The sequence below is a fragment of the Saccopteryx bilineata genome, chromosome 1 (assembly GCF_036850765.1).
Source record: "Saccopteryx bilineata isolate mSacBil1 chromosome 1, mSacBil1_pri_phased_curated, whole genome shotgun sequence".
Classification (NCBI taxonomy): Eukaryota; Metazoa; Chordata; class Mammalia; order Chiroptera; family Emballonuridae; genus Saccopteryx; species Saccopteryx bilineata.
Window position 1 is genome coordinate 275,647,979 of NC_089490.1, and position 26,447 is coordinate 275,674,425.

General features: G+C 45.1%; 1 protein-coding gene across 1 annotated transcript in view; it reads right to left on the bottom strand.

The window, feature by feature from the left end:
• Positions 1-22,273: 22,273 nt before the first annotated feature.
• The window catches only part of NSUN2 (NOP2/Sun RNA methyltransferase 2), a 33,071-nt gene continuing 28,897 nt past the window's right edge, over positions 22,274-26,447 (bottom strand). The window contains exons 18-19 of the mRNA XM_066243433.1: positions 26,040-26,079; positions 22,274-22,726 (exon numbers count right to left, since the gene is read on the bottom strand). Coding sequence (XP_066099530.1) covers positions 22,432-22,726; positions 26,040-26,079 — 335 coding nt within the window. The 3' untranslated portion in view covers positions 22,274-22,431. The remainder of the gene's footprint in view (positions 22,727-26,039; positions 26,080-26,447) is intronic.

The following is a 26,447-nucleotide window of genomic DNA, read 5'->3' on the forward strand; positions in this document are numbered from 1 at the left end:
GGTGAGTCAGCCCTGAGCTCCATGTTCCAAACCTGTCTGCCACCTCCCAAGTTTCACTCGATGCAAGCCTTGGGTCTTGGCATGCTGGCCGTCTAGACGCCAGGGCTCTGGCCAAGATGAGCTGTTTTTCTAAAAGAGCTTGTGGCATTCTTGGCAGAGATGACAGGGAATGGCCTTCCCGTAGTACGGACGGCCCATAATGCTCCGAAGAGCAATGACACTGAAACTCACTTGCAGGATTTTCCTCCAGCAAAGCCTTTGAAAGCCTGGTGTCCCTGGGAGTCATTCCTTGGCTCAGACAGTCCACAGACAACAAATTGAAGTGGTGAAACCTGAACTGTCACCAAACCCCTGCGGGACCTGGTCACCCTCCCTGTGATTGGTGCATCTTATGATGGATGAATGGGGATGTCTACAAGGAAGCCTTTGGGCTGACGGCCCTGCCAGCAGAGAGCTCAGCCCATCCTCCCCCTACAAAATACGTCCAGGGCCTTGGGGCAGGAGCCCAGTGGGCCTTGCTGCTTCCCCACGGGCTATGCTGGGTATCACCATACCTCTCGCCTTAGCTGCGAGGGGCCCTGGGGACATTCATTTTCTCAAGGGACATAGTGTTGCCTGAGATAAAAAAAGGGTTTCCAATTGTAAGGAGCGGGGGGAGGGTGAACTCTAAACTGGCAAGCAGCAGCATCTGCCCCAACCATGGAGAGGTCCTTTCGAAGGAAATGGGTGACTCAGTGACCCTGAGGCAGTGGAGGGGCAGGGATGCCAGTCCCCTGGGCTGAGCAGGGAATGGGGTGGCAAAGGGCAGGCAGTGGGTGCAGGCTATGTTCTCCGGTTGCAAAGAGACAGAGAGAAAGAAGGTTTTAGGTTTGCCTTCTTCCTACTAAGAGTATGGTGTGGTCACACTGCAGTGGTGGAAAGGGGCAGAGTGGACGGGGAGAGGGTTGGGGAGGTGATAAATTGACGAATAACTTCCCGAGGACAGAGTCTTGTGTAACCCGCCCCCCAACCCCGGGTTGGGGGGCAGAGTCTGGTGGAGAATCAGCAGCAACTCCTGGGAGCAGGGTTGCTGCAGGGATCCGGGGTCTTGTCTGGGGTAGGGGTAAGTGCTGCCACATGTCCCCTGGAGCTGGGCTCCTTCCTTTCTACCCCATTCTCTATCCTCACTCAGTGGGTGGCTTTGGTGGCTGGGTCTGGCTCCAGGCCCCAATCCTAGGTTCAATCTCACAAGTCCAACCACATGGGCTTGCAAGGCTTTGCCTGGTGACCATGGGAAAGTTGCCCCCACACCAAACTTCGTGACCAGCAAGTGCATCGCAGCTTTCTGGAGGGAATCGCAGTTAGGACGGAAGCCCCGAAGCCAGCCAGACTCATACACATTTCTGCGGTCCTAGCCTGGGCGCCTCCATTCACCTCCTTATCTGGGGCCCTTTCCCCACTCTGATTCCACACTTTTCCTCTCCTTGCCCTCCTCCTCCCCTGCCCCCTCCCCCACTATCCCCAGGGCCATAATGAGGTAGGAGTCATGGTGTGAGGCTCCTGGGCAGTGGGATGACTTTCCTGCTCGGCACTGATCCACCTGCTCCACCTTCTGCACCTGGGAGCACGTGGAACACTGGGGCCAGGCACCTTCTGCCTCTCCTGTGTCATTCTGAGTGAATCAGGAATTGGTTGCTACCTTCTGTTTGGCTCCTTGTTCTAAATGACCCCTTGATGACTGATTGCTCGATGCTGTCCTGGTTTTTCATGTCTATCTGAGGATCTCTGACCTCCGAACACAGGAGATGACGCCCTAAAGGCTACCTATAAAAATACCTCAATGAGGCTGTTCAGTTGGTTCATTAATACAGTATTTTCTGCCAGGTTCTCTCTTTGACTAACACAAAACTGTTTGCTCAAGAGGCCAGTATTTGAGCATGAACAGGTTGTTTTAATAATTGATAGTTAAATACTATAACTTCAATATAGCCTATATACGTTAGAGCAAAACACAAGATAATACATAAATGAAACTGAACTGGGTTAACAGCTTCTCTGTGGAAAAGACCTCCCATGCCAAGCAGGTTAATGTTTGCTTGACAAGAAAGTCAGTCACCTCATACAAAGGGTCCAAGTAGGTCAGCCAAGAGCCGGAACAGGCAAGAGGCAGTTTAACATCTGGGAAGAAAGTTCTTTGCATGTCAGCAAGGACTTTTCTTAGAGTCTTTACAGAACACAGACTCTGGGCCTCATCTACCACAAGCTCTTAGAAACACAAAGCTATTTCCTATGGCCAGACAGACAAATCCAAAGCAGTTTCGAAGAGGTTGCTGACACATGTATGATGGCCCTGTGCAGACTCTGCACCTGTTATCTAGAGGAACACATAAAAACAGGGTGGAGTCCTTTGGACCATCTGAGAGACCTGACAGCATCACATTGCAAGGCTTCTCAATCTTGCACAATACACCCCTCGAATTGACAGGGTCTGTCAACTTGGAAGAGAGATTTGGAAACTGAGGCCAACCCACAAGATTTATAAACAGTGCATTTGTTCCTGTGCTTCTTCACATGTGGAAGCTCAACCACAAGAAGGTTTCTTTCCTATTTCTCTCTCCTTTTTAAAAAAAGCAGGTCTCAGATGCAGAGTTGGGGCCCGTGCAGACTCTTTGGTCCAGGCTACAGTAGCATCACTGGTGTGTGCATGGCCCTCCTTGTTAGGTACAGACATCTATCTGTCTGTATCTTACAGTGAATGGTCTTGAGCTCTCCAGCCAACCCAAGGATGAGAACACTGCAGGTAATTAACACCTTCATATGCACTCTTTTCCCATTGTCACTTTGCCTCTTCCCCTAGAGGCAAGTAGTATCCTGAATTTGGGGCTTATCATTTTTTTTTTTTGCTTTTAAATACATATATATTTAATATACATATATTTAAATATTTATACATTAAATAAAATACATATATTTAATATATATATTTGCTATTAGAAACAACACTACTATGAGCATTCTTGTTTAAGATATTTTACATGCATTTGCAAGTGTTTATCTTAACTATATACCTAGAATGGAATGGCCACATTGCAGGGCATGTTAATATCTACATTTACAGAATTGATTTCCAAAGCAGTTATAACAATTTACACTCCCCCCAGCAATGTATAAAATATACTTTTGATCCAACATTCTCTTCAATACCAGCACTATCAGACTTCATTATTCTGGTCTTCAAACTTGGATGTGCAACAATTATCATTGGGGGTGACCAACATGTTTCTGATTTCTAGTGAGATTTATCATCTCCTCATCTCCTCTTCTTGAAAAGGTCTATTCCTGTCTTTTACCCACTTTTTAAAATTTTAGTTCTCTTTTTGTTATTAACTTGTAGAAGTTTGTTTTATACAGTCTGTGTTAGATACATTGGCTGCTAACATCTTCTTTTTGCAAGATATTAGCCAAATTCATTAGTGTTTTACAGTGCAGGCTTTTTGTGTATTATTTAAGAAAGTTTTTTTTTATTTCAAGGTCATAAAAATAATCATCTATGTTTTCTCCCAAAAATTAAATGTTCTGTTTCTATTTTTAATCAAAATAGACTGTTGTATATGGTGTGAGATAGGGATTTTTTTTTTCTTCTCTATGGGCAATGAAAGACCAGCTTTTCCAGTTCTACTTATTGAACAGTTTTCTCTCCAACTAATGGTGTTTCAACTCACCTCTCTCAATTATCAACTGATCATCTGTGATTCAGTTTTTGAGTCCTCTACACTGTCCCACAGAGATCACCTCCACATCACACAGTCTTAATTACTACAGCCCCATGATAAGACTTGACATCTGCAGGCAAATCCTCCTCTCCCTTATTTGTCTTCAGTATATTCATAGATACTCTCAGTCCTTTGATTTTTCCTAAATATGTTAGAATTCAGGTCAAGTTCCTAAAAACCCTGTTATAATTCTTTTTTTTTTTTGCATTTTTCTGAAGCTGGAAACGGGGAGGCAGTCAGACAGACTCCCGCATGCGCCCGACCGGGATCCACCCAGCACGCCTACCAGGGGGCGATGCTCTGCCCATCCGGGGCGTCACTCTGTTGCGACCAGAGCCACTCTAGAGCCTGGGGCAGAGGCCAAGGAGCTATCCCCAGCGCCTGGGCCATCTTTTGCTCCAATGGAGCCTCAGCTGCGGGAGGGGAAGAGAGACAGAGAGGAAGGAGAGGGGGAGGGGTGGAGAAGCAGATGGGCACCTCTCCTGTGTGCTCTGGCCGGGAATCGAACCTGGTACTTCCGCACACCAGGCCGACGCTCTACCACTAAGCCAACCGGCCAGGGCCCCTGTTATAATTCTGATGGAAGGTACATTAAATCTGCAGACCTATTTAGAGAAGATTTATATTTTTATGCAATTAAGTTTCTCTATTCATGAACACAGGATCTCCACTCATGTATTTTGGTCTTTCTTTAATGTCTTTGTGCGTGCAGATTTTCTGTGTATGGGTTTTACAATTGATTTCTCAGATTTGTTCCAAAGTAACTTATGGATATTTTCTATTATACATTTTTGGATATTAACTTTTGTATACCAATTTTATATCTAGCCACATTGCTAAACACCTCTTTTTTTTCTAATGATTTATAGACTTTTGTGTTACCTCTGTAGATGATCATGTCATCTGCAAATAAAAACAAATTTCCCTCATTATCTATCCTATCTTTTCTGTATATATAATGTCAAAAAAGCATCGAGATTTTAAAGTGATGCTTCTAATGTTTCATCACCAGAATGATTTTTTTAAATTCTCAGGTACCCTTTACTAGGTTAAGAACATTTACTTTCACTCTTAGTTTAATAAGAAAGTTTTTATTTTTCATCATCAATGACTAATTTTACCAGATGCTTTTTCTACATCTAATGATTTCCTTTTTCAAAGCAATGACAATTTTCAGATTTCCTAATATTAAATCTTCCTTACATTCCTAGGTAGTGGTTATCACCATTTTTGCACACTCTGGCATTCAGTTTGCTAATATTTTGTCTTCATGAGGAATAGGGACCTGCAATTTGATTTTCTTGTACTAACCTGGTTCAGTTTGGGTTTCAAGGTCATTCCTATCTCACAAAATGAGCAAAAGACTGGTCTCTCAAGTAAATTGCTTTCTGTCCCCACTGGTTGACCTACTCAAATTTACCTGGGCTTGGTAAGCAAGATGGGAAGGAGTTCAAAAAGAAGAAAAAGGTACATTTTTTTATGTTATTAAAATACAAACAAGCACCTGTCTTATAGCTCCTATTTTAGTATTTTTCAACCTTGGCTGAAAATTAGAATCACCTGGAGAGCTTTTTTCTTTTTTTTTTTAAAGGAATGCTTATCATGGGCACACCCAGGCCAATTAAATTCGAATCTCCAGGGCTGGGCTCAACCACTGTATTTATTAAAAGCCTCATGAGTGCATCTAATCTTCCTTCAGGCAGGATTAAAAAAAAACTGGTGCATAAGAAACTGGATTTTCTTTCCCATGAAGCAGTCTCACAGCTCTTCATCTTATTAATGGACCAGTGTGTCAATTTATCAACCAGTGAGTATTTGTCAACTGCTGGCCTATTCCTGTATGGTAATAATAGTGCTGATCAAAGCAAAAATAGCACAGACACTTAATATGGGATTGAGTGAACTATGGTTCATTTATTCAATGAAATCTATGCAGCCACCAAAAGAAAGTTCAACAAAGACATTAATGATCTAGGGCTCATACAGATGACAAAACAGTAGGCGCTGATCATAACATTTTGTAAAATACTTAGATATAACACAAAGTTGCAATGGAAAGGCAACAAATAACCAAGTTATTTGTGTTAAATTGCTTTGTGTTAAAAGTAGATATTGTTTTAGTTTGCTTTTATGGGTTTTTTTCCACTAGCCTGTTTGAAATGAATAGGAATTTCTTATGCAAAAAAAAAGTGCAAAATACAGTAAGAGACTATTAAATAGTAGATATATTTATTTAAGAAACTTTTATTACAAAAAATATATAAAAATTCCCTCATTTTAGCTCCAGTATGAGGGAGCAAGGTTTTTTTTTTCAACTTACAACAGATCCCAAAAACTGAATTAAATCAAACTGGCATCAAAGTAGGACCTGGAAATTTAGATGCAAGCTTTCTCTGGGCTCCTGTCTCTGTCTCTCTGAGGACCTGCTTCAGTCTCTGTTTCCCCAGAAGTCTAGTTTGCCTAAGTCTGTAGTTTCCCATGGAGGGCCTTAGTCATGACCACATGATCTTTGGAATCACGTGTGGTCCTTTTAGGCAAGCTGCTAAACCTCCCCAAGCCTTAGTTTGTCATTTGCAAACTGGGACATAATAGAAAGACCTCAAATATTTGAGAATAAAATTTCTAGCACAGTACCTATTGCATCAAAAACATTCAGCAAATGTTCACAATAAAACATTGTGTTATTAATCATTGAAGATGTGCAGTTAAACTGCAGCATTTCCCGGTGAGAAGAGGGGAACATGAACACTCTGGGAGGGCACTTGTTGGGCAAATAAGTTTAATGTGATTTTTATGCTCATTCTTCTTGTTAAAAATGGCTGCTGCTCACATGATGATGCTCTCACGTGATATAGCTAATTGCCTTTCATGCTTGGGAAGGGACTTGGTTATGCTAATGTGTGCTGGAGAGGGACTTCTGTGCTGAAAAGTTTTAAAAGGAGGAGCTAGGAGGCCATTTTGGGAGAGAGGGAGACCACGTTGTTGTTGAGAGAGGAAGCGCCCATGTTGTATAGGGCAGAGAGGCCACGTGGAGGAGAGGAGGCAGCCAGAATGGAAGCATGCAGAGGCGACTGAGTGAGGCTATTAGGCCTTTGATTCTAGGAAAACCAGAAAGATTCTCCTGGTTGTGGAACCAGAGGAAAATGTGAGTGGGTTTTGGTGCCCTGTGTATTTGTTTTTACTCGTTGGCCAGTACGAGTCTAGAATAAAGGAAAATGGCCCTCCAGTTCTTGGCTCTGTTGCTTCATTACCATCTGTCCAGATTAAATGAGAACCTACATGGGCCAGGCGTCTGTGGTAGTCGCAGCTACTGGCCTTACAGCATGACAGCAGGGACCAGTGGTGGTCATCTGGGAAAGCCAGCAGGGAAAGAGGCTGAAGTTCAGTGGAGAGGTGGCAGCTGAAACGATGGGCTCCTTGGAAGTTGGATGAAGGAAGTGGAAGGACCAGAACCCGGAACTCTTCCTGAGCATGTGGTTAGGAAGGGCAGTGGCTACACCTCCACCGTTGCCAACACTGATCTGGATTTTATGGCCTGAGGAGACATAGAGGCTTGACTCATTGAACTAAACCAGGATGAGTGTAACCTCCTCTTGGGCTTGATATCCCATCATACTCACAGGTTCTGCCTGCCGTCCTGGGAGGGGATTATAAAGGGCATGCCCACTAGGGGATGGGAATCGTGGGGGTCACTTAGAATTCTGCATATCACACCTTCCTGTGTATGTTTGCAAGTCCCACTGAATAGAATTTAACTTACAATAACCAGGGGATGCCCACTGAGTTCTCTGCTTCACTTGGAGAGTCTCCTGGAAAAGAAGATTTTACTGTGGGACAGAAAAGGAACACAGTCTTAACCCTTCCAAAAGGCCCAGCCTGCTTTGAAGACCTCGGGAGCATCATTTGCAAGACACAGGTGACAAGCAGGCCAGTGCGAGACACTCCATCACCCTGGGAAAGGGAGCCCCTTGTGGTTTTCAATTAGTTGTGCTTGCTGGCTTAACAGTCTGGCTCCAGCTGTTGCCTAGACTTGAAAGAAAAAAACTAGGTCAAACAAATGATTTCGAGAATGCAGGGCAGTTAGTATTTCTACTGATCATCATGTCCGTGCTCTGGACACTGTCAGTGCTTGGAGAATGGGTGGACAGTGGTTTCCACTCCGGCTGCTCGTTAGAACCACTGGGGACCCTTCAGAACCCCCAGTGCCTAGGCCAGGCCCCACCCACTACCCAGACCAACCAGACTTTCTAGGCTGGGGCCTCAGGGTGTTCGCAAAGCTGCTCAGGTGATTCACAGGGCTGGCCGGAATGGAGAACCACTATTTTGGACAATCATTTGAGGATCAACTTCTAATAAGATAAAAATGAGGATTCCAGCTTATTTTGTTGCAGGGATATTTAGCTTATTGGAGCACGAAGGGGAGCCCTGCAGGGTGTGGGAATGCAGCCTGGAAAGAAATTGGTTCACGGCAAATGGGGAAAAAATGGCTTGTTTCAGCACATTCACAGTCATTCCCACAGTCGTTCTGTGAGTATTTACAGAGCTTCCCAAGTGCAGTGGAGACACAGCCAGTTGTGCACAAGATCGGCAGGGCCTCGGAGAGCTAGCGGTCCCCTGAGAATGCTTAGTAGCGACATGATATGTCATTAAAGCCGCTAAGACCCTGGCTTTTTTCTTTTTTTTTTTAACTGGAGCACAATGGTATTCAATCCTGCTCTTGCACTTTTTAGGTGAGAAAATCAGATCAGTGTGTGAAGATAAAGTACACCTACCTCTTCTTCCTCTAGAAATTTTTGAATGAAATAATAGAATGACTTTAAAATAATCTGGAGTGTGTGTATGTGTGTGTGTGTGTGTGTGTGTGTGTGTGTGTGTGTGTGTGAAGGGGAAGGGTCTGTGTCTCTTACTGGAGTTGGGTGATAGTTGTCAGGAGGGTTCATTGGACTGTTCTCCTGACTTTTGTATGTTTAAAATATTTTAAAATGAAAAGTTAACATTAAATTTATGAATCAAGAGACAAGAGAAAACTTGTTCTGATAATACCAAAAGTTGAGAAGAAAAAAGCTGAGTTCAAAGGGGGGCAGAGGATTGCCGCTGTACAAGGAGCCCCTCAGCACTGCTGAGCTCCAGCCGATGTGCATTAATATTTGACACAAATATGAAGCCCATGTTGGGCTGGAGCCCTGCTCCCACCTCAGTGCTGCCACCACTCACTGGTTCCACACACAGAAATCGCACCTTCTGCTAGGCCCTCGCCTCCGACAGGTGCTCAAGGAGGAAAGGGCCGGGGTCCGCCTTTGCGCCCCGGCGCCTGGCCTGTCCAGTGGCACAGAGGAGTGCCTGAAAAATCCATGGATATGGCTGGAGCCGAAATGAACCAGCACAGCATTCCATTTTTCCTCCTCCAACTATGTCTGGTCAGGTCCTGTGGTAAACTCTTCCAGTTTGGGGATCCCCACTTCTGGAGGATGTAAGCATATTGGAGATGGTCAAGATGTTGAAGAAAAGGGCCTTAGCCTTGGAGCAAAGACAAAAGGCAAAAGTGCCCAAGTCTGTGAAGGTGTGGACAAGGATGGTGACTGCCTACTTCTCCACATAGCGTCCAACAGAAGACAATGGGTTTGGAAGTCAGGGCGAGGCATTCTAAAAATCTCTGCTGAGCAGTAAATTCCATGGGATAGATAGAGCACGTGTCCCCACGCTGGGTACATTGTAGAAGGAATGAAGAAAGGGGCGGGGTGTTGGTTTGTGGCAAATGTGCTCGCCTGTGCATGAGCATAGCACTCTCTCACTGGGAAGCCTGGTCCTATGTGGAAATGGCCTTGAGTCTGGAGGAGGAGACCTGCACGCCCCCAACCCTGTTCAGCTCTGTGACCTTGAATGGATATCCTTCTCTATCCAGAATGCCATTTCCTCACCTGTAAATGAGAAGGGCGGGCTAAAGGAGTTTTGGAATCCTGTGTCTTGATGGATTATGATATTCTCTCCTGTGGTTACAGAAGTTTATTGCTGTCATATTTTTCTTTTTATGACATCTTTTTGGTTTTAGCTATGATTTGATGCCAATTCTTTGGTACAATAGGTCGACTCCTAATAACTTTGTACTGTCTGTTATTTCCACTTTTCCTTTAGGGAAACGCTGCTTGCCTTTCAAAGCAAAGGTAGGAGGAATTCACTGCAGTGAACCCCAGTGTGATGTGTGTGCCTGTCTCTCCTGGTCTTGCGGGTGACAGTGCTTCGGTTACTGTCAAGGGCAGTTTCAGGATCCTCTGCTCCAGGTGATGTCCCATGGCAATGGTTCCAAAGGCACACAGCAATGGAGAGGCTGGGAAAGAAAGGCCAAGGTTACAAGGTCTTCCAAGTCACCTTCTGTCACTCAGATGCTGTGATGGGGAGGAGGGGCGCTGAGTGGATGCAGTTTAAAGCATTCCAAATGTCTGCATTATTTCTCAAACCATCACACTTACTTCCAAAAATGTCAGTCCTCGTGGGAAGTCATTAATGTCTGGAATACATGCTAGTGTTAGCATGTATTCATCTTCAGAAGAAAGGCAAGATCCAGCCAGAACAAAGTTATCTTCCACAAAACAGGAAGAATCTCCCTCAGCTGTATTGCACGCCAGTCCTGGCACAAGGAGGGACCTTGCACAACAGGCAGTGTCCATCATCAAAGGGAGGGTAACGAGTATCACGGATTTGGGTGGAAACAAATAGTACAGGGGCCAGCCAGTGAGGGAGTACTGTGGCTCAGGGATCTTGTAAATTTTCAATGGTTTCCATCCATATTTTATTTTGTGTCACTTCCAAGCTGTCTGTTACCAGTCCATAGTCTCGGAGAGCAGGACCACAGATGAGTCTACGGCCTTTGCTTGTCCAGGCAGTCCCTGCCAGCCAGGCACAGGCAACCAGGATATTGACAAGGTGCAGGACAGCATGGTAAGCCTACACACTACAGAAATTTACCATATTCATTTAATATATCTCTCCAAGAGGCAAGGGCACCAGTTCAACAGTGCACAGCAATTGCACCCACCGTAGGACTCAGGAGCAGGCACGCAGTGAGAGTGTGGCGTGAGAAACCAGAACAAGTCTCAGCTCCCACATGGGCATCAAACTGCCTGGGAGCTTATTCTAGAGTTTGAAGACATGTCTTATTAGCCCCAAACCAACTCCTTCATCTGAGGCTTTGTTGAAGAAGTGATCTGTCCCAACTGGGGCCAATAGCTATGTCCATTCTTACATGGTGCTTTCTCTTGCATATGTGATTTTGGTCACATGAAATGGTTTGTCCTATGTGAACTTTTGTCTTACTCAGCTCAGGTTGTTATAACAGAATATCAGACACAGGGCAGCTTAAATAACAGACATTTATTTCTCCTAATTCTGGAGGCTGGAATTCCAAGATCAGGGTGCCAGCATGGGTGGGTTGTGATGAGAGCTCTCTTCCTGACTTGCAGACAGCCACCTTCCTGCTGTGTTTTCACATGACAGAGAGCAGAGAGGAAGCAAGCCCTCTCTAGTCTCGTCTATAAGGGCACTCATACCATCATGGGAGCTCTACCCTCCTAACCTAATTACCTTCCAAAGTCCTTAGCGCCAAATGCCATCACATCGGGGATTAAGGTTTCAACATATAAATTCAGTCCATAGCATAAACATTCAGTCCATAGCAACATTATTATTTTTAAGTGTTCTATTTATTCTTACCATAGTACATGTAACAGAACAAAATTTAAAGATATACAACATATTCTCCTTATTTTCTGTCCCCCAGATGCCCAGTTTCTCCCCAGAGACAAGAACTATGACAAGTTCCATGATTATCTCTTCTTCCAGAGGTATACGTGTTGAAACAGAAATGCTGGCAGGCTATCTGGGTCATTGTTCACCTGGCTTTTTTGCACTTACTACTATATATTGAAGATACACATCAATAAATGAAGAGCTGCTTTATTATTTCAGCAGCTGCACAATGTTATTCTATCATGGACACACGATAATCTATTACATCAATTCCCTGTTAGCCGGTGGTTTCTGGTCCTTTGCTCTTACCATATTGAGGTGATTAACCTTGCACACATCCTTTCACACTCACCAAGATATTTGTTGGATAAGTTCCTGGAAGTACAATTCTCAAGAGATAGAATATGGGCACTTTAAACTTGGTGGGGATTGTCAAACTGTCATCCAGAGAGTGTAATCAGTGTGGACCCCCAAAAGCAATGTGCAGGGAGCCTTGCCAATACCATGCTACAGAGAAAAAAATGAGTAATATGAAGTGTATCTCACTGCTTAAATTTGCATTCTCTTATGAGATTGAGCATACTTTCCATGTTTATCAGATATTAATATTTGCATATTTTTCTCATTCCTCTGCTTGCTGATCTTTTACTTTTTGATTTGTAGGCACTGTATTTATCAGAGAACTGAGCCCCTTGATTTGGCAAACCTTTCACTTTGTCTATTGTCTTGATTATTTTACCGGGGTTATTTTCCACACAGGAGATTTTTATGTAGCTGCATTTATGAATCTTTTCTTTCATGTTTCTGGGTGTAGGGTCATATTTTAAAAAGCCTTCTCCATTCCAAGACTGTAAAAATCAGCTGACTTTAAACCCCTCCTCACACACACACACAAGTGCACATGCACATATATACATACACACACACATGCATGCACACCACATGCACATGTACACACACAGATACCATATTAAATGTAAATCTGCTGCAGTTACACTGCTTAATATCCACCCGTAGAACTATTGACCTTCTGAGCTGGAAGGGATATCAAAAATCTTTTATTAGCAGTGAGAGAGCAGAGACCCCTTAAGTGATTGTTATTACCTGATGTCACATAGTCAAACCGGCCATGTGGCTATGTGAGCACACGTCACAGGGAAGCCGCCCTCTGCCCTCTGACTTCTACCCAGCCCCACCGCATGCCTGCTACCTCTGGGGAACCCAGGAGAAGAGCTGAATTGTAGTTTCCACTTTATAATCTTCAGGTATAACTTCTAGTTGAAATTCAATTGATTTTTAAAAAAATGCAGTGCCTTACATTGTGGGAGTTGGCAGGAATTTTGAGATGCAGATACAATTTTAGGGAACAAAGAGGAGAAGTGCTTTCCCTGCCAATTCTTTTCCAGAGGAGGAAGGAAGGAAGGAAGGAAGGAAGGAAGGAAGGAAGGAAGGAAGGAAGGAAGGGGGGAGGGAGGGAGGGAGGGAGGGAGGGAGGGAGGGAGGAAGGGAGGAAGGGAAATGAAAAGAAACAAAAAGAGAAAAAAAAGAAAGAAAGAAAGAGAGAGAAAGAGAGAGAAAGAAAGAAAGAAAGAAAGAAAGAAAGAAAGAAAGAAAGAAAGAAAGAAAGAAAGAAAGAAAGAAAGAAAGAAAGAAAAGGAAACCAAGTTTTTGAGAAAGCTCATCCTGGATGTGGGTTTCCCTGGGAGAGTGACACAGATAACAACATAGGATTAAGAGCTTAGAAAGGAAGGGCCACGCTGTGCCACCCCTGAGGGAGGACCCAGTCATCAGCGGTGGGTGAAAGAAGTGGGGGCAAGTCTGGAAGGACAGTGGCCTTTGAAGCTTTTTATGAGTACTGAGGGTAAGTTATTGCTGGTTGGCAGCTCAGTGGAATCCAGCTCACCTGTCTCCTAATGCTGGGCTCAGAGAAGCCTGTGGATGGCGCTGGGAGGTGGCTGCTTTGCTGAAACGCTTTTCTTTCCTCATCTATAAAAAGGAGTCATTCATTATCCTTCCCATGGGGACGATTCACTTCCTAATGCCTCTGAATCAAAGAGCCATGCTCTCTAACTGTCTGGTCCATGATCTCAAATAGACCCATGTGACTTTCTGCTCACACTGAAAGTCCTGGAGGCCCAGGATCAGAGAACGGGCACAGCGCCCCAGCTCCACTTAAGGGAGAGCAAAACCAGCACCCACATGGGGAGCCAGGCGTTGTGAATCATGTCAGGGGGGGTCAGGCCTAGAGAGAGGCATCTTTAATGATTCCCCCTGGTTCTCTCCTACCAGGCAAAGATGAAAGTGGGAAGGGCGGCTGGAAGGGGAGAGGGAGCCGGGGACAGTATGTGGAGAAGGGGAGGATTTGTTCAGAGGGCATATCCACCCCCCGTGGGGTCTGATCTCTGTTATTTACTGTACACCAGGGTATCATGAGATCTGTGGCTGGAGTTAGTGCCATTCAAGAACACATACCTGTGGCCCTGACCGGTTGGCTCAGCGGTAGAGCGTCGGCCTGGCGTGCGGGGGACCTGGGTTCAATTCCCGGCCAGGGCACATAGGGAAGCGCCCATTTGCTTCTCCACCCCCACCCCCTCCTTCCTCTCTGTCTCTCTCTTCCCCTCCCGCAGCCAAGGCTCCATTGGAGCAAAGATGGCCCGGGCGCTGGGGATGGCTCCTTGGCCTCTGCCCCAGGCGCTAGAGTGGCTCTGGTCGCGGCAGAGCGTGATGCCCCAGAGGGGCAGAGCATCGCCCCCTGGTGGGCAGAGCGTCGCCCCTGGTGGGCGTGCTAGGTGGATCCCGGTCGGGCGCATGCGGGAGTCTGTCTCTCCCCGTTTCCAGCTTCAGAAAAATACAAAAAAAACAACAACAAAAAAAAACAAAACACATACCTGTGTAGCCTCCTAAACTAGGCATGCAGAATCCCCACCGCCCCTGTGGATTTCACCTTCCCAGACACTAGGGGCTCACCCTAGTCATCACCCAAGAAGATGGGTGAAGTATCCCCCCACACCCCCTCCCCTAGCCCCATGCACAGCGAACCAGCCAGGTCCTGGCTCAGCTGGCACCACCCTCTCACTATAAGCAGCAGCTCAAGGCACCTGGGCACACAGGTCCCTCCTCCAATCCTGGTCCATACAGATTCAGAGCTCCCCCCTGCTGTTCCCCTGAAAGTCTGAGAGTGGCCAGCCAGGGAAAGCCATGGCGCATTCACCTGCGCTGCTGCTATTGTGCAGCTGTGGCTGCACATGCTTCTGCAGCCCCTGGGGTTGTATGTTGTTTGTCCGCAGACCCTGGAGTTTCAAAGCAACACCAGTTACAACTGCACAGGCATGCTGATTGGAAAGGCAGCGGGCTTTGCAAGTCATTTACGGGTAGCAATCCCCAGCAAGCATGCCAAACTTGGGGGTGTTTGCCCTGGGTGCATAGCACCCTATTCGCCCCTCTTAGGTGACAAAGTGAGAGAGCTGGTCATCGGCTCAGGGCTGAAACCCATCCCGTCTGCTGGCAAAACTGCAGCTGGACTTCCTGTCCCCCAGCTCCTGGTGTTCTCCAGGTCTTGTAAAACCCTTTCCATGAAACTTAGCATCTCTCCCCAACATTGACTTCCTAGAGATGTCAATCCAGTCCTTGGGTGGGTGGTGACAGGGTGACCCAGGTTGCAACGAGGGTCTTCTACATACCCCCACCTGACAAGAAGATTCTGATGAGCTTAATTTTCTGTAATTAATGTTTTTGGGTTTTTTACATTTTTAGTGTCATCTCTCAAATGTACAATTCCTATTCATAATGCTGAATAAGTAGACTTTCTAAACTATCAATACATCCCCTCCAGACTCCACAGGGAGCACTCTTCTCCCTCTAGGGCTGCCTTCGGGAGGCCGGAGAGAAACCCAGCAATGGCCAAGGGTGAGCAAACCTCTCAGACCTTCCTCCTGCTTCCTCATCCTCCAACGTGGGTGAGGTATTGATGGGCACCTCGTAGCATGTTCTCATGTTGAAATGAGACAAAGGGCACTCAGTGGATGTTGGCTAAGGAGAAAATGGAGGGATTCAAGTGGGGGCTGCCCACCGGGTAGATGCTTCGCGAGCACTGCCTGAATCAGATCCGACACCGAGGCAGGGAGGGAGAAGTCAGTTTCTGAGGCTGCTTACACGGTTGTTGTCTGAAGTCAGTTCTGGGGGCGATGGACTGAGGGGCCTTGGCCCTTGGTTTCTCCAACACGGAACTCACTTCATCAAAGTGACTACGGCAAGAGGGCAGGTGTGCAAGGAAGCGTTAATCGAGCAGGCCTCAGACTGCTGTCTTTGGGAAGATCTGAGCGGAAGGTTGGCAGTTGGCTAGGTTCTAGGAACTGGGATTTGGGGAGTGTTTCCTCACCCTAACGACATAATGAACCCCTGCTTCCTCGTGGAAGTCTTGAATCAGAGAGGCGCCTATGTGACCAGCCTGCAAGAAGCGTAGGTGCTGGGTCTCTAACGAGCTTCCTGGTGGACATTTCACATGTATTGTCACAACTCACTGGATGAATCAGGTACATCCCGTTCAATTCCCCTGAGAGAGGCCACTTGGAGGGTCAGGCCTGCTTTCCTCTGGATGTCACCCGCACACATTTTCTCTTTGTAATTCATTCACTAATAAGTCAGAGCCGTGTTTCTTATTATGATCTGAATCATCCTAGCGAACGATCAACTCTAGGGATGGTTGGAGACACCTGACCCAACAGGACAGAGTGTCAGCAGGACAGAAGTCACTGTCTTCTATAACCTTATCTTAAACGTACATTTGCTGTCTGTCATCTGTGCATTGGTAGCAAGTTACTAGATCCAGTCCACACACGCAGAATCCCCAAGGGCCTGACTTCTGGGGGGTGGGGATCACTGGGGATTATTTAGGAAGGCTGCTACCAGGCAGTAGAGCCAGGATGTAATGTGAACGGTTGGTTGCCTCCAAGGGAAGGGCATCTAGCTGCTCACCATTCGCCAAAGATATCATGAGGAACAACAGAAGACCAGGCCAGAGTGCCGTTTCCTGAGAAGTGCTCTGAGGATGAGTCTGCATTCACTGAGGAAAAATAGACCTGATCCAGAGGTCATGGACATCCATAGAGAACCTTGCTCTGTGGACTCACTTATGCATGTTACACTGTTGCATCTCTTATTCATTTATTGAATGGGTCCAACACTGCCCTGGTTTCATACTCAACATTTCTATCCCATCCTTGGCCTCAACCCTTGAGGCAGCCAATATTGCCCTTTTTTTTTTTTTTTTTTTTTATCCTGGATCCTTTCTGAGTTGTCTTATGCAAACTCTAAAGTGTCTCTGTGTTTGTTTCTTCCTGCTTACACAAATAGCAGCCAAGGAAGTACACCTCTCTGCACCTTGCCTTTTCATTCCGTTCTTGGTGCTCCCTGGATTCTAGAGCTGGGCGAGCTCTCAAGAGTGTCCCTTCTGATGGCAGCACCGTCTCGCTGTGCGTTATTTCACTGGGCCCCAATCATGGACGAGGGTCTTTCCAGTTTTCTGTTATAATAAATAATGTTGCATTGAATGACATAGACATACATATTACACCTTGTAAAATCTAGGAACTGGACTTGCTGGGTCTAAGTGAGGTATATTTGTCATTCTTTTTAGGAAATTTATTTTATTCATCTTCTCAATAGGTATCTCAAAATCAAAGAAAACAGAGGGTTTTAAGTGAAAAAAGTATCTCCCTTGCCTGACCAGGTGATGGCACAGTGGATAGAGCGTCGGACTGGGATGCAGAGGACCCAGGTTCAAGACCCCGAGGTCGCCAGCTTGAGCGTGGGCTCATCTGGTTTGAGCAAAAGCTCACCAGCTTGGACCCAAGGTCACTGGCTTGAGCAAGGGGTTACTCAGTCTGCTGTAGCCCCACGGTCAAGGCACATATGAGAAAGCAATCAATGAACAACTAAGGTCTTGCAAAGAAAAACTGATGATTGATGCTTTTCATCTCTCCGTTCTTGTCTGTCCCTGTAAAAAAAAAAAAAAAAAAAAAAAAAGTGTCTCCCTCAGCACCCGCCCGCAACCAGGTGACTGATGGGTGGGGCTACTCCAGAGATGCCCTGGATATGGGTGAGAAAACCTTCTTCAAAGTTGTCTTTTCTTCTGCAGTGGCTTCATTTTGGAGCAGCAGAGTCCCTTGCCAAAATGCTGACTAAAATGGGAGAAAAGGACCTTCAGTGTAATTGTTCATGTTTGGAACATCCTTTTTGGGAGGATGTGGGGGTTAAACTGTCTCATCAAGCTTAACTGCACACCATTGTCATCTAGTTTATGGTAATAGAAGGGATATTAAAGAAGTTTTCTTCTCCCTGTGTAGTCTGTGCTTCTACCTAGCTGTTTTCTCCTGTTTGATGCCTGTACTCAATGTCAGAGGCTGCTTGTAGGCATCTGGGAATCTGCTTATTCTGAAGCCGGAGCTACCAGGCATGTTGACAGCACCATCATCTTTGAGGGGATGTGAGTGGGCCATTTCTGGGAGAACTGAGCCCACTATCTTTATTTAGATCTTTGGGAACTGGACATGTTCCCCAGAGAAGTGTCTTCCAAACTTCTGAAGACCAGGGTCTGGTTGCCCCAAATATTCTGGGACTGTAGAAGGGCACGGTGTGGACAGTTCTAACCCCCCTCAGACAAGTAAAGCTCCTGTGCGGCACCCAGGCCCTCTACCACGCTCAGTGTCCCTGGTCTGGCAGCTCAGATGAGGAAGACTAGGATTTAGCTGCTTCTCAAACCAGCTCAACACACAACTGCTTCTCAGCTGTCCTCGCCAGTGGCTTAGGGTTTCACGCCCGGGTCCTAGGTTACAACCTGCCCATCTGCCTGCCAGCTTTCAAAATCGTGTTACTTCTGTGCTTCCCTTCCCTCTGTTTTTGTTGAAACATTATTGCTGTAGTTTTACTAGGGATGGAGGAGACTGTGAAATTGGATGCATGGGTTCAATGCATATCTCAATCCAGACAGACCTTCCTAATCAGCCTCACTTAGAGAAAAGTTCCTAGGTGTACATTTGACAAAAACAAACGAACACAGGAACTTAAGAGGCTTTAAGTAGCCTTAATTTTTAAAGCAGAAAATATCACTAAAAAGTGGCTGTTGCAATGCAACTGGAATGTCCATTGAAAGGGAGGTGTCCTGGGACAGAGACACCCCCCAACACACACACACCACTGAGTTCTGGGTTCTGTTCCTGTTGGTTAAGACTTTTTAAAATTGGAATCTGGTTTTGTCACTTACTCTGTGATGGCTGGTTTGTTGTTTGTTTGGTTAGCTTTTCTTATCTTTAAGTAGGGATACTAATGACCTCCCTCCATTAGATTTTGGATTACATGAGTCTCATGTCAGTTATCGATTTACTGTCCCATAGTTCCACATTCATCTGTCATTACCCTCTCGGCTAAAATGGATCTGGGCCCTTAACTACCTTTTGCCAGCTGGCACGTCATGCTTTGTCGGTAGAGGGCACTAGAGAGTTATTGCAGGAATACATGGTTTTTCCTTCTTGGTTCTGGTCCTGTTCTCCAGGCTACTCCACTGTATGTGGCTTCCAGTGCTAGGTTCCTGCAGTGCTGTGGCCGGTGGCACCAGCAGCCAGCAGCAACCCCCAAGGCCCCCTTGACACTCCTGAAGCAGAATGCCTCTGCTGAGATACTCTGAGGATTCCTCCAGCACCCTAGAGGGTGGATATCCAGCAAGTTCAGCCCATGCAGAACCACAGCAACATCTCTGCCATTCAGTAAGTGTGGTCAACCCTCCCAACACCTCCAGGGTGAGGGGTGGCAGGTTCTTCCTAAGGTACTCTAGTTCAGCCCTGGGGGGAATAGCTGTTTTTCTGTCATGCCTACTTTCTCCGGCATTCTCTTTTTACTAGCCAATCCCTGCTTACCCCTACCTCACTTGAATTCGCATTCTATTAAATTTTTCCCTGTTCAAATTATGGTCAATATGAGTCAGTATAAGTAAATCAATTAAAGGTCATTTGCAATGTCAGGCATTTTCCCATTAGAGATGTTATTATCTAATAAACCATGGTTTGCTTATATATCAAATTGGTACAAATCTGTCTAAATATACAAGGGTGTTTTGTTGTCCAAATGAGCCTGTGGTCATTAGGATGCAGTATGGACATACCTGGGTTTGAATTTTGGCTCTGCTGTGGTGGTATTTGGTCTTGACAACCTAACCATGCCTACAGCTGGATTATAACTACACAAAGTAATGCTCGTCAAGCACCTCAACCAAACATCAGCCATGTTCACTAAAAAATAAACACCAGTGGTTGTGTTCTACATGTGCCACGGTTAAATGGAGGACCCCACAACCTGGACACCCACCAGAACCATATGGGGGTTAGACTCCACCCCAGCCATATAAAATAGAATCTGCAAGAAGTAGGGCCAGAGATCCCATTTTAAAGAAACTTGGAGAACTAAGAACTCCTATGAGTTCAACTTTTTTTTAAGATTCCACATGTAAATGATACCATGCATAACTCATCTTTCTCTGCCTGGTTTATTTCACTTAGCTAACGTCCTCAAGGTCCTTCAGTGCTACACCGATCTGCATTCCCACCAACAGTGCACAAGGGTTCCCTTTTCTCCACATCATCGCCAACACTTTGATAGTCATTCTGACAGGTGTGAAGTGCTATCTCACTGGTTCTGACTTGCTTTTCTGATTAGTGATGTTGATCATCTTTTTATATTATCTGTTGGCAATCTGTATGACATCTTTGGAAAAAAATGCCTATTCAGGTCCTTTGCCCATTTTTTAATTGGGTTGTGGGCTTTATTTATTTTTGCTATTTGTGTAAGTTTCCTGCATATTTTGGGTACTAGTCCCTTATCAGATATGTGGTTTGCAAATATTTTTTCCCATCTCATAGGTCACCTTTCCATCTTGGTTTCCTTTGCTAAGCTGCCAAACTTGATGTAGTCCCACTTTTTGTTTTATCTGGTGTCAACTTTTTAAAATATCATTGCCAAGACCCATATCAAGAAGCTTCCAACTACGTTTCCTTCTCACTTTGATAACAGTTCTTACACAAGTCTTTAATCCATTTTGAGTTCCTTGTATATGGTGCAAGATAAACTGTTTTTGTATGTAGCTGTCCAGTTCTCCAAATACTGTTGAAGAGACTCCTTTCTCCATTCTATACTCTTAGCTTCTTTGTTGAAAACTTTAGGCATGGGTTCATTCCTGCACTCTCTGTTCTGTACCATTGGTCTGTGTGTGTTTTCATGCCAATAGCATACTGTTTTGATTACTACAGCTTTCTAAGAAAAGTTTGAAATCAGGAAATATGTTGCCTCTTGTTCTATTCTTTTTTCAAGATTACTTTGGCTATTAGGAGTCTGTGGTTTCATACAAATTTTAAAATTTTTTTTCTATTTCTATGAAAACTGCCATTGAAATTTCTGTAGGGATTGCATTAAATTTGTAGATTACACCGGGTAGCATGAACATGTTAACAATATTAATTCTTCCAACCTATGCACGTGAAATACTATCTTTCATCCACATCTTAAAATTCTCAGTGTATGTGTATTTTATATAAGCTATTTAACATAAAGAAATTGTTACTGTTCTTGGTGTAAAGTTATTGAGATTATTTTTAATGAGTTATTATCTTTTGAAATGTTATTGGATACAATTTACTATAAAACAATAAAAATAGTTGGGTGAGCTAGGGAAATAAGAAGAGGTACTTAATAAAACAAGATTGCGTCAATAAGTGTGAAAGTTGGGCAAAAGGAACATGAAGGTCCACCTACTTATACTCTCCCTTTTTTGAAAGTTTGAAACTGTCTTGATCAGCTATGTCCCAGCCTGCAGAACCCTGCCTGGCACACAGGAACCTCACCAGTAAGTGATACAGGGAAATGGTCACGTTATCATTGAGTAACTAACATTACCTGCAGGTTCTCTAACCGCTGTGCCCCAGGGAATCCATCCAGTGCTGGGGCCTTTTCTCAAACTGCTAAAGGAACCCTCATATCCTCAGATCTGTCTCACTGTAGCTGCAGCACTAACACTGCCCTCTAGAGGATAAGAGGTAAACACAGGGAAGCCCTTCAAGCTTCACACAAATCTACTCACTGCTCAAAAGTAGCCTCCATGTTACCATTCCTTCTACTAGCAGAGATACGAATGCTTTTATTTTAACATTCCCATTTACCCCAAAATAAGTTTGTTCCTCCTGCCTCATGAAGGATAAAACAAGTCATACAATCATACAAGTTTATCATTAATAACTCTTTATTTAAATGTTCCAAGGATCCCAAACACTATTTAAAAATTAAAATTGCAAAGCGCTCCATACAATAAAAGCACGTAAAACTCTCATAGTGAGCATCACAATTCATGATACAACTTTTGCTCTGACAAAGTTTATTTTACCCTTTATTACAAAGGCACAGAAGTCATCTGAGACCTCAGATATTTACCCACTGCATATTAATGTCGCACTGCTATTGTGCAACTTAATTATTAAAGCTCATAGTACAATTTTCCAACAACTCATCAGGAGATATAGACTCTTTCTATAAATAATTAAAAGAAATACTGGACTTTAAGAGCAATACAGGCATAACAAAAGGGACCTAAAAATTTCTGCAAGAGCAGTTCCATCTGGATGGAAGTGAAGACTGGAAAGCCTACTGCCTGCAACAGGCACACTGGATCCAGCTTTGCCAAAAACCAAAGTAAAATGAGCAACTTCTAACAAGCTAAAAAAATACTTTCTGTAAGCTCCATGTGAAAGCAGAACTGAGATCCTTCACAGATGCTTCTGTCATTCCATCAGTTTCCTCTTTAAAAGTATGCATTTTACAGGTCCAAAGTCCCAGATTTGGCCGTGGACACCAAGGTGGAGGCCCCTGCAGGCCGCCGGCCCGCTCTCCCTGGGCCTCCTCACCGGGGCAGCGCGGTCCCAGCCGAGTCAGTGCCTGCACTGGCGCCGTCCAGACTGGCAGCCTCTTCTGCTCTCTGGTCGGCACTCACCTCGTCCACTCCGTCCTCCAGCAGTCCAGAGCTGGCTGCAGTCTCATCTGCCAGAGCAGTTCCCTCTTTCCTCTTTTCTGCCAACACCTCCAGCCCCATCATCCTGAGATAATGAAGCCTTTCATTCTTGGGCACAAAAGTTCGAATTGAGGCCTTTCCCCGCCATCCACATAACACAATGGGGCACTGCAAGGTATCTGGTTTCCTACAAACAAAACGACTTAGTGTAAATATTAGAAGTCCTCATAATTGCTCTAAGTTGGTATTAACAGGCATTCTCTCAAAAATTATACCACTAAACCACTAGGGAGGCATTTCCGTCTGTGATCCTATAGAGGGTGTTCTCAAAGAAAGATCAGCTTCCTCCTTTGTGCCCAAATATTACCAACACCTTCAGGGTGGCCAGTTTTTCCTTCTAAACACTCACAGTAGAATGACTCCAAAATGTAGTTTTCACATTTTCAGTGTTAAAATTTCTACACACTTCTCCTCAAATGTGAAGACCAATCTACATATGTTGTCTCATCCTACCTACCATCAGACATGTCGGTCTTGTGACTTCATGGCCCTTCACAACTCACTGCCCATTTTTACAGAATAATTTATGGCTCCTGGAGGCTTAATAACTTTACACAAAGTAACAATGCCAGCAGACCGGAGCACCACAACTGCTGCTCAGGACTGTCCATTCATTGCTCAATGCTTCAATAATTTGCTGAGTGACCTTAACTCTCCTTGATTACACACCCACATAACAGATGACTCCCTGGGGAAAGCTATGCCCATCTCCAGCACGCAGTGTTATCTAGATAAAAAGCATCCCGGCCTCCAGCCTGCTCAATCCCCTTACAGACACACCTACCTGCTTGCCATTAACTGAGAGGGTGCTGTCTGTATTACCCTGTACTATTCATCAAGTACCATGAACATTATTTACTGCATGTATCATTAATTTCTTTCAACTGTGACTCTGATCTACTACTTAGGCTCCTAAAGACCTCATATTATTAAACATATGTCCCAAACCTACTTGACACCAGGCATCAGGCTGAGAAAGGAACCAACACAAAAGGAGGATTCAATTATATATTTACAAAATAAACAGAAAAAGAGAAAGGCCTGAACCAAGAGAAATAAGCCACTGAAAAGAGAGGGAAAGGCATCAGTACTGTTTCAGTTCCCTCGTGTACCATGGACAGTAAGTTGACAAAAATGAGAGAAATATAAAAAATTCCCAAATTTCCATTTTCTTTTCCAAATTTCCATTTTCTTTTACTATTTTCATTCTAATAATTTCTGAAGCTATCTTTTCACCACTGTATTTGAACTTCTAGAAACTAGTGTAAAATATCCTGTTTTCTACATGAGCCACACAGTGCCGTGATTTAGAAAAACCACTTGTAGGCCCTTGTCCAGTGGTTGTCTAAAACCCCCGCAGCACTCCTGAGACGGGACATCCTTGTTTCTCAGTATCCACACCTGACTTAAACCTTCTCTTGACCCACCACTCACCTCAGAATCCCCATGCACTGGGCTTCATAGCAGACACCTCAAAATGAGCTCTCCACTGCTCTGCACCAACTGCTACGCCCATTCCCACCCTGTCATACAGCCAACACCAAGCACCTTTCTGACTCTTCACCCGGACACCATGTCTTCTCCCAGCTGGGCTCCCAGGGCCCTGCTCTTCTTGGCCTCGCCAGTTCTCTCTCCTGCTCCACCTCCCCCGCCGCTCCCACGCTTAGTTTACTGCTCCTCTAAGGCAGTGGTCCCCAATCCCCAGGCCATGGACCGGTATTGGTCCGTGGGCCATTTGGTACCGGTTCACAGAGAAAGAATAACTTACATTATTTCTGTTTTATTTATATTTACGTCTGAACGATATTTTATTTTTTTTAAATGACCAGATTCCCTCTGTTACATCCGTCTAAGACACACTCTTGACACTTGTTTCGGTCACATTATCTGTTCCACCCTAAAGGCCGGTCGTGAAAATATTTTCTGACATTACACCGGTCCGTGGCCCAAGAAAGGCTGGGGACCACTCTAAGGCTAGCACACCCCAAGGCGAGGTCCTGCAGAACCTTCTCTCCTCCACCCACGTCTTCCTCTGTTGTCCCAGTAAGCCTAGGACCTACCCACTCATGAATCCTAAAGGCCTGTATCTAGAACTTCCTTCCCCTTTTTCAATTCCCAACTTCTATCCAGCTGCCTACCCAGGTTGATCTGATGTCTATTCCAGAGTTTCAAATTTTTGTGTTAGTGCTTTTCTTGTTCCCACTTTTGAATGACAACTACTCAACTTGAACACCCAGAAGCCATCACTGAGTGTTCCTGTCCCTTCCCTGCCCATAATCCATCTCATGTGCTCTTCTACTACAACACACCCCACAGGGACCCCACGTGCACCTCTGCCCTGCCGAGCCCCGTCACCAGCACCTGCCTCCCTCCCATCCTCTTCCTGTCCCCACCTCTTGCTCCCATCTGCATGGGTGAGCACACAGGCTACACCCTGGGTTCACAGCACCCACAGACCACGTGAAACCTGAAGCTGTGCGCACCCCTCAGACCATGCAGGCGCCTGGCCTGCCCTCCTCCAAGCTCCAGACTGCCTTCCAGTTCCTTCCTGCCTCAGGGTCTGTGTTTCTCAGCTTCCTTCTCACCATTCAGACTCAGGTCACATGCTACCTTCCCAAGGAACCTGCCATGACTCCACCTAAGCTCTCCCCCAAACACTTCTAGCCCACACTATTTTATTTCCTCCTCCTCCCAGAAACTATTTCATTTCAAAGTGGAGGCTGCTATATGTGAGACAAGACTCCTAGGAACAAATGCTGATCTGCCACTCACTAGCCAAGGTGCTCTGTCCCATTGCTGGAAAGTGCGGACAGTCCGGGGTCTAATCCCCCAAGCATTCCTGTCAGGCACTGGTGGTTTCACAAAAGCAGGGCTGGTCACCTGGTGGTGTCAGAGTGAGCCACGGGGTCCCCCACACCCCACCCTAGAACAGCACTGCCTGATATTCTAACATGTAACCCATACACTGAACTCAACCTCTTTTACTTGTTCAATCTTTATACTTATTCTCTGTTTAAGATAAAAATTAGAATTAGATTTCTCAAGCACAGAAAATAAATGCTATGCATTTCATTCTCTAAATAAAAATGTTTGACCTAAGCTGAATGTTCTGTAATATCTTCACCCTGGCCAGTTAATTCAGTCAGTTAAAGCATCATCCTAAAACACCAAAGCTGTGGGTTCGATCCCTGGCCAGGGAATACAGGAAGTGAACAATGAACGCACACTAAGTAGAACAAAAGAATGCTTCCCCTGTCTCTCTTCTTTCCTCTGTTCTCTCTAAAAAAATCAACCAAGAAAAATATTCATGATGATATACAAGAATAGTATTTCAGCTCGACATTTTCCAATGCTGTTTTCAGGGAACATTCATAAAAAAGGCGTCGAAGAGCACCCACAAACCCCCCCCCAGATAAGAAGGCAAAAGCACCCTCACTTACATAGGGTCCGGCTCGTACTTCAGGACAACGCTCCCTTTGGCTGGAAGAGAAACAGACAGCATTTGCCACGCTTTCCAGTCAGTGGACACCTCTGTTGTGCCCAAAATTGTGGAAAAAAGAACAACAATCTATATACTCTTGTTCTCAAGGATCTCAATGGAGAAATGCCTTTCTTTTTAAAAACATGAAGCCATCAGCCAGTAGAGCATCACCAAGTAGGCAGTCAGGACATGGGTCAGGACAACGTGGAGGAGGACCGAGTCAACACCAGGGACTTAGGTGAAGCTACTCAGCAAGTCTCCCTCAGACACAGGAGCTGGGAACTAACTACTGGTTAATTCTCAAATTTTAAGGTTTAATAATTGCTCCAACTCCCAGAAACGGCATGAGACAACACATTAAAAAATA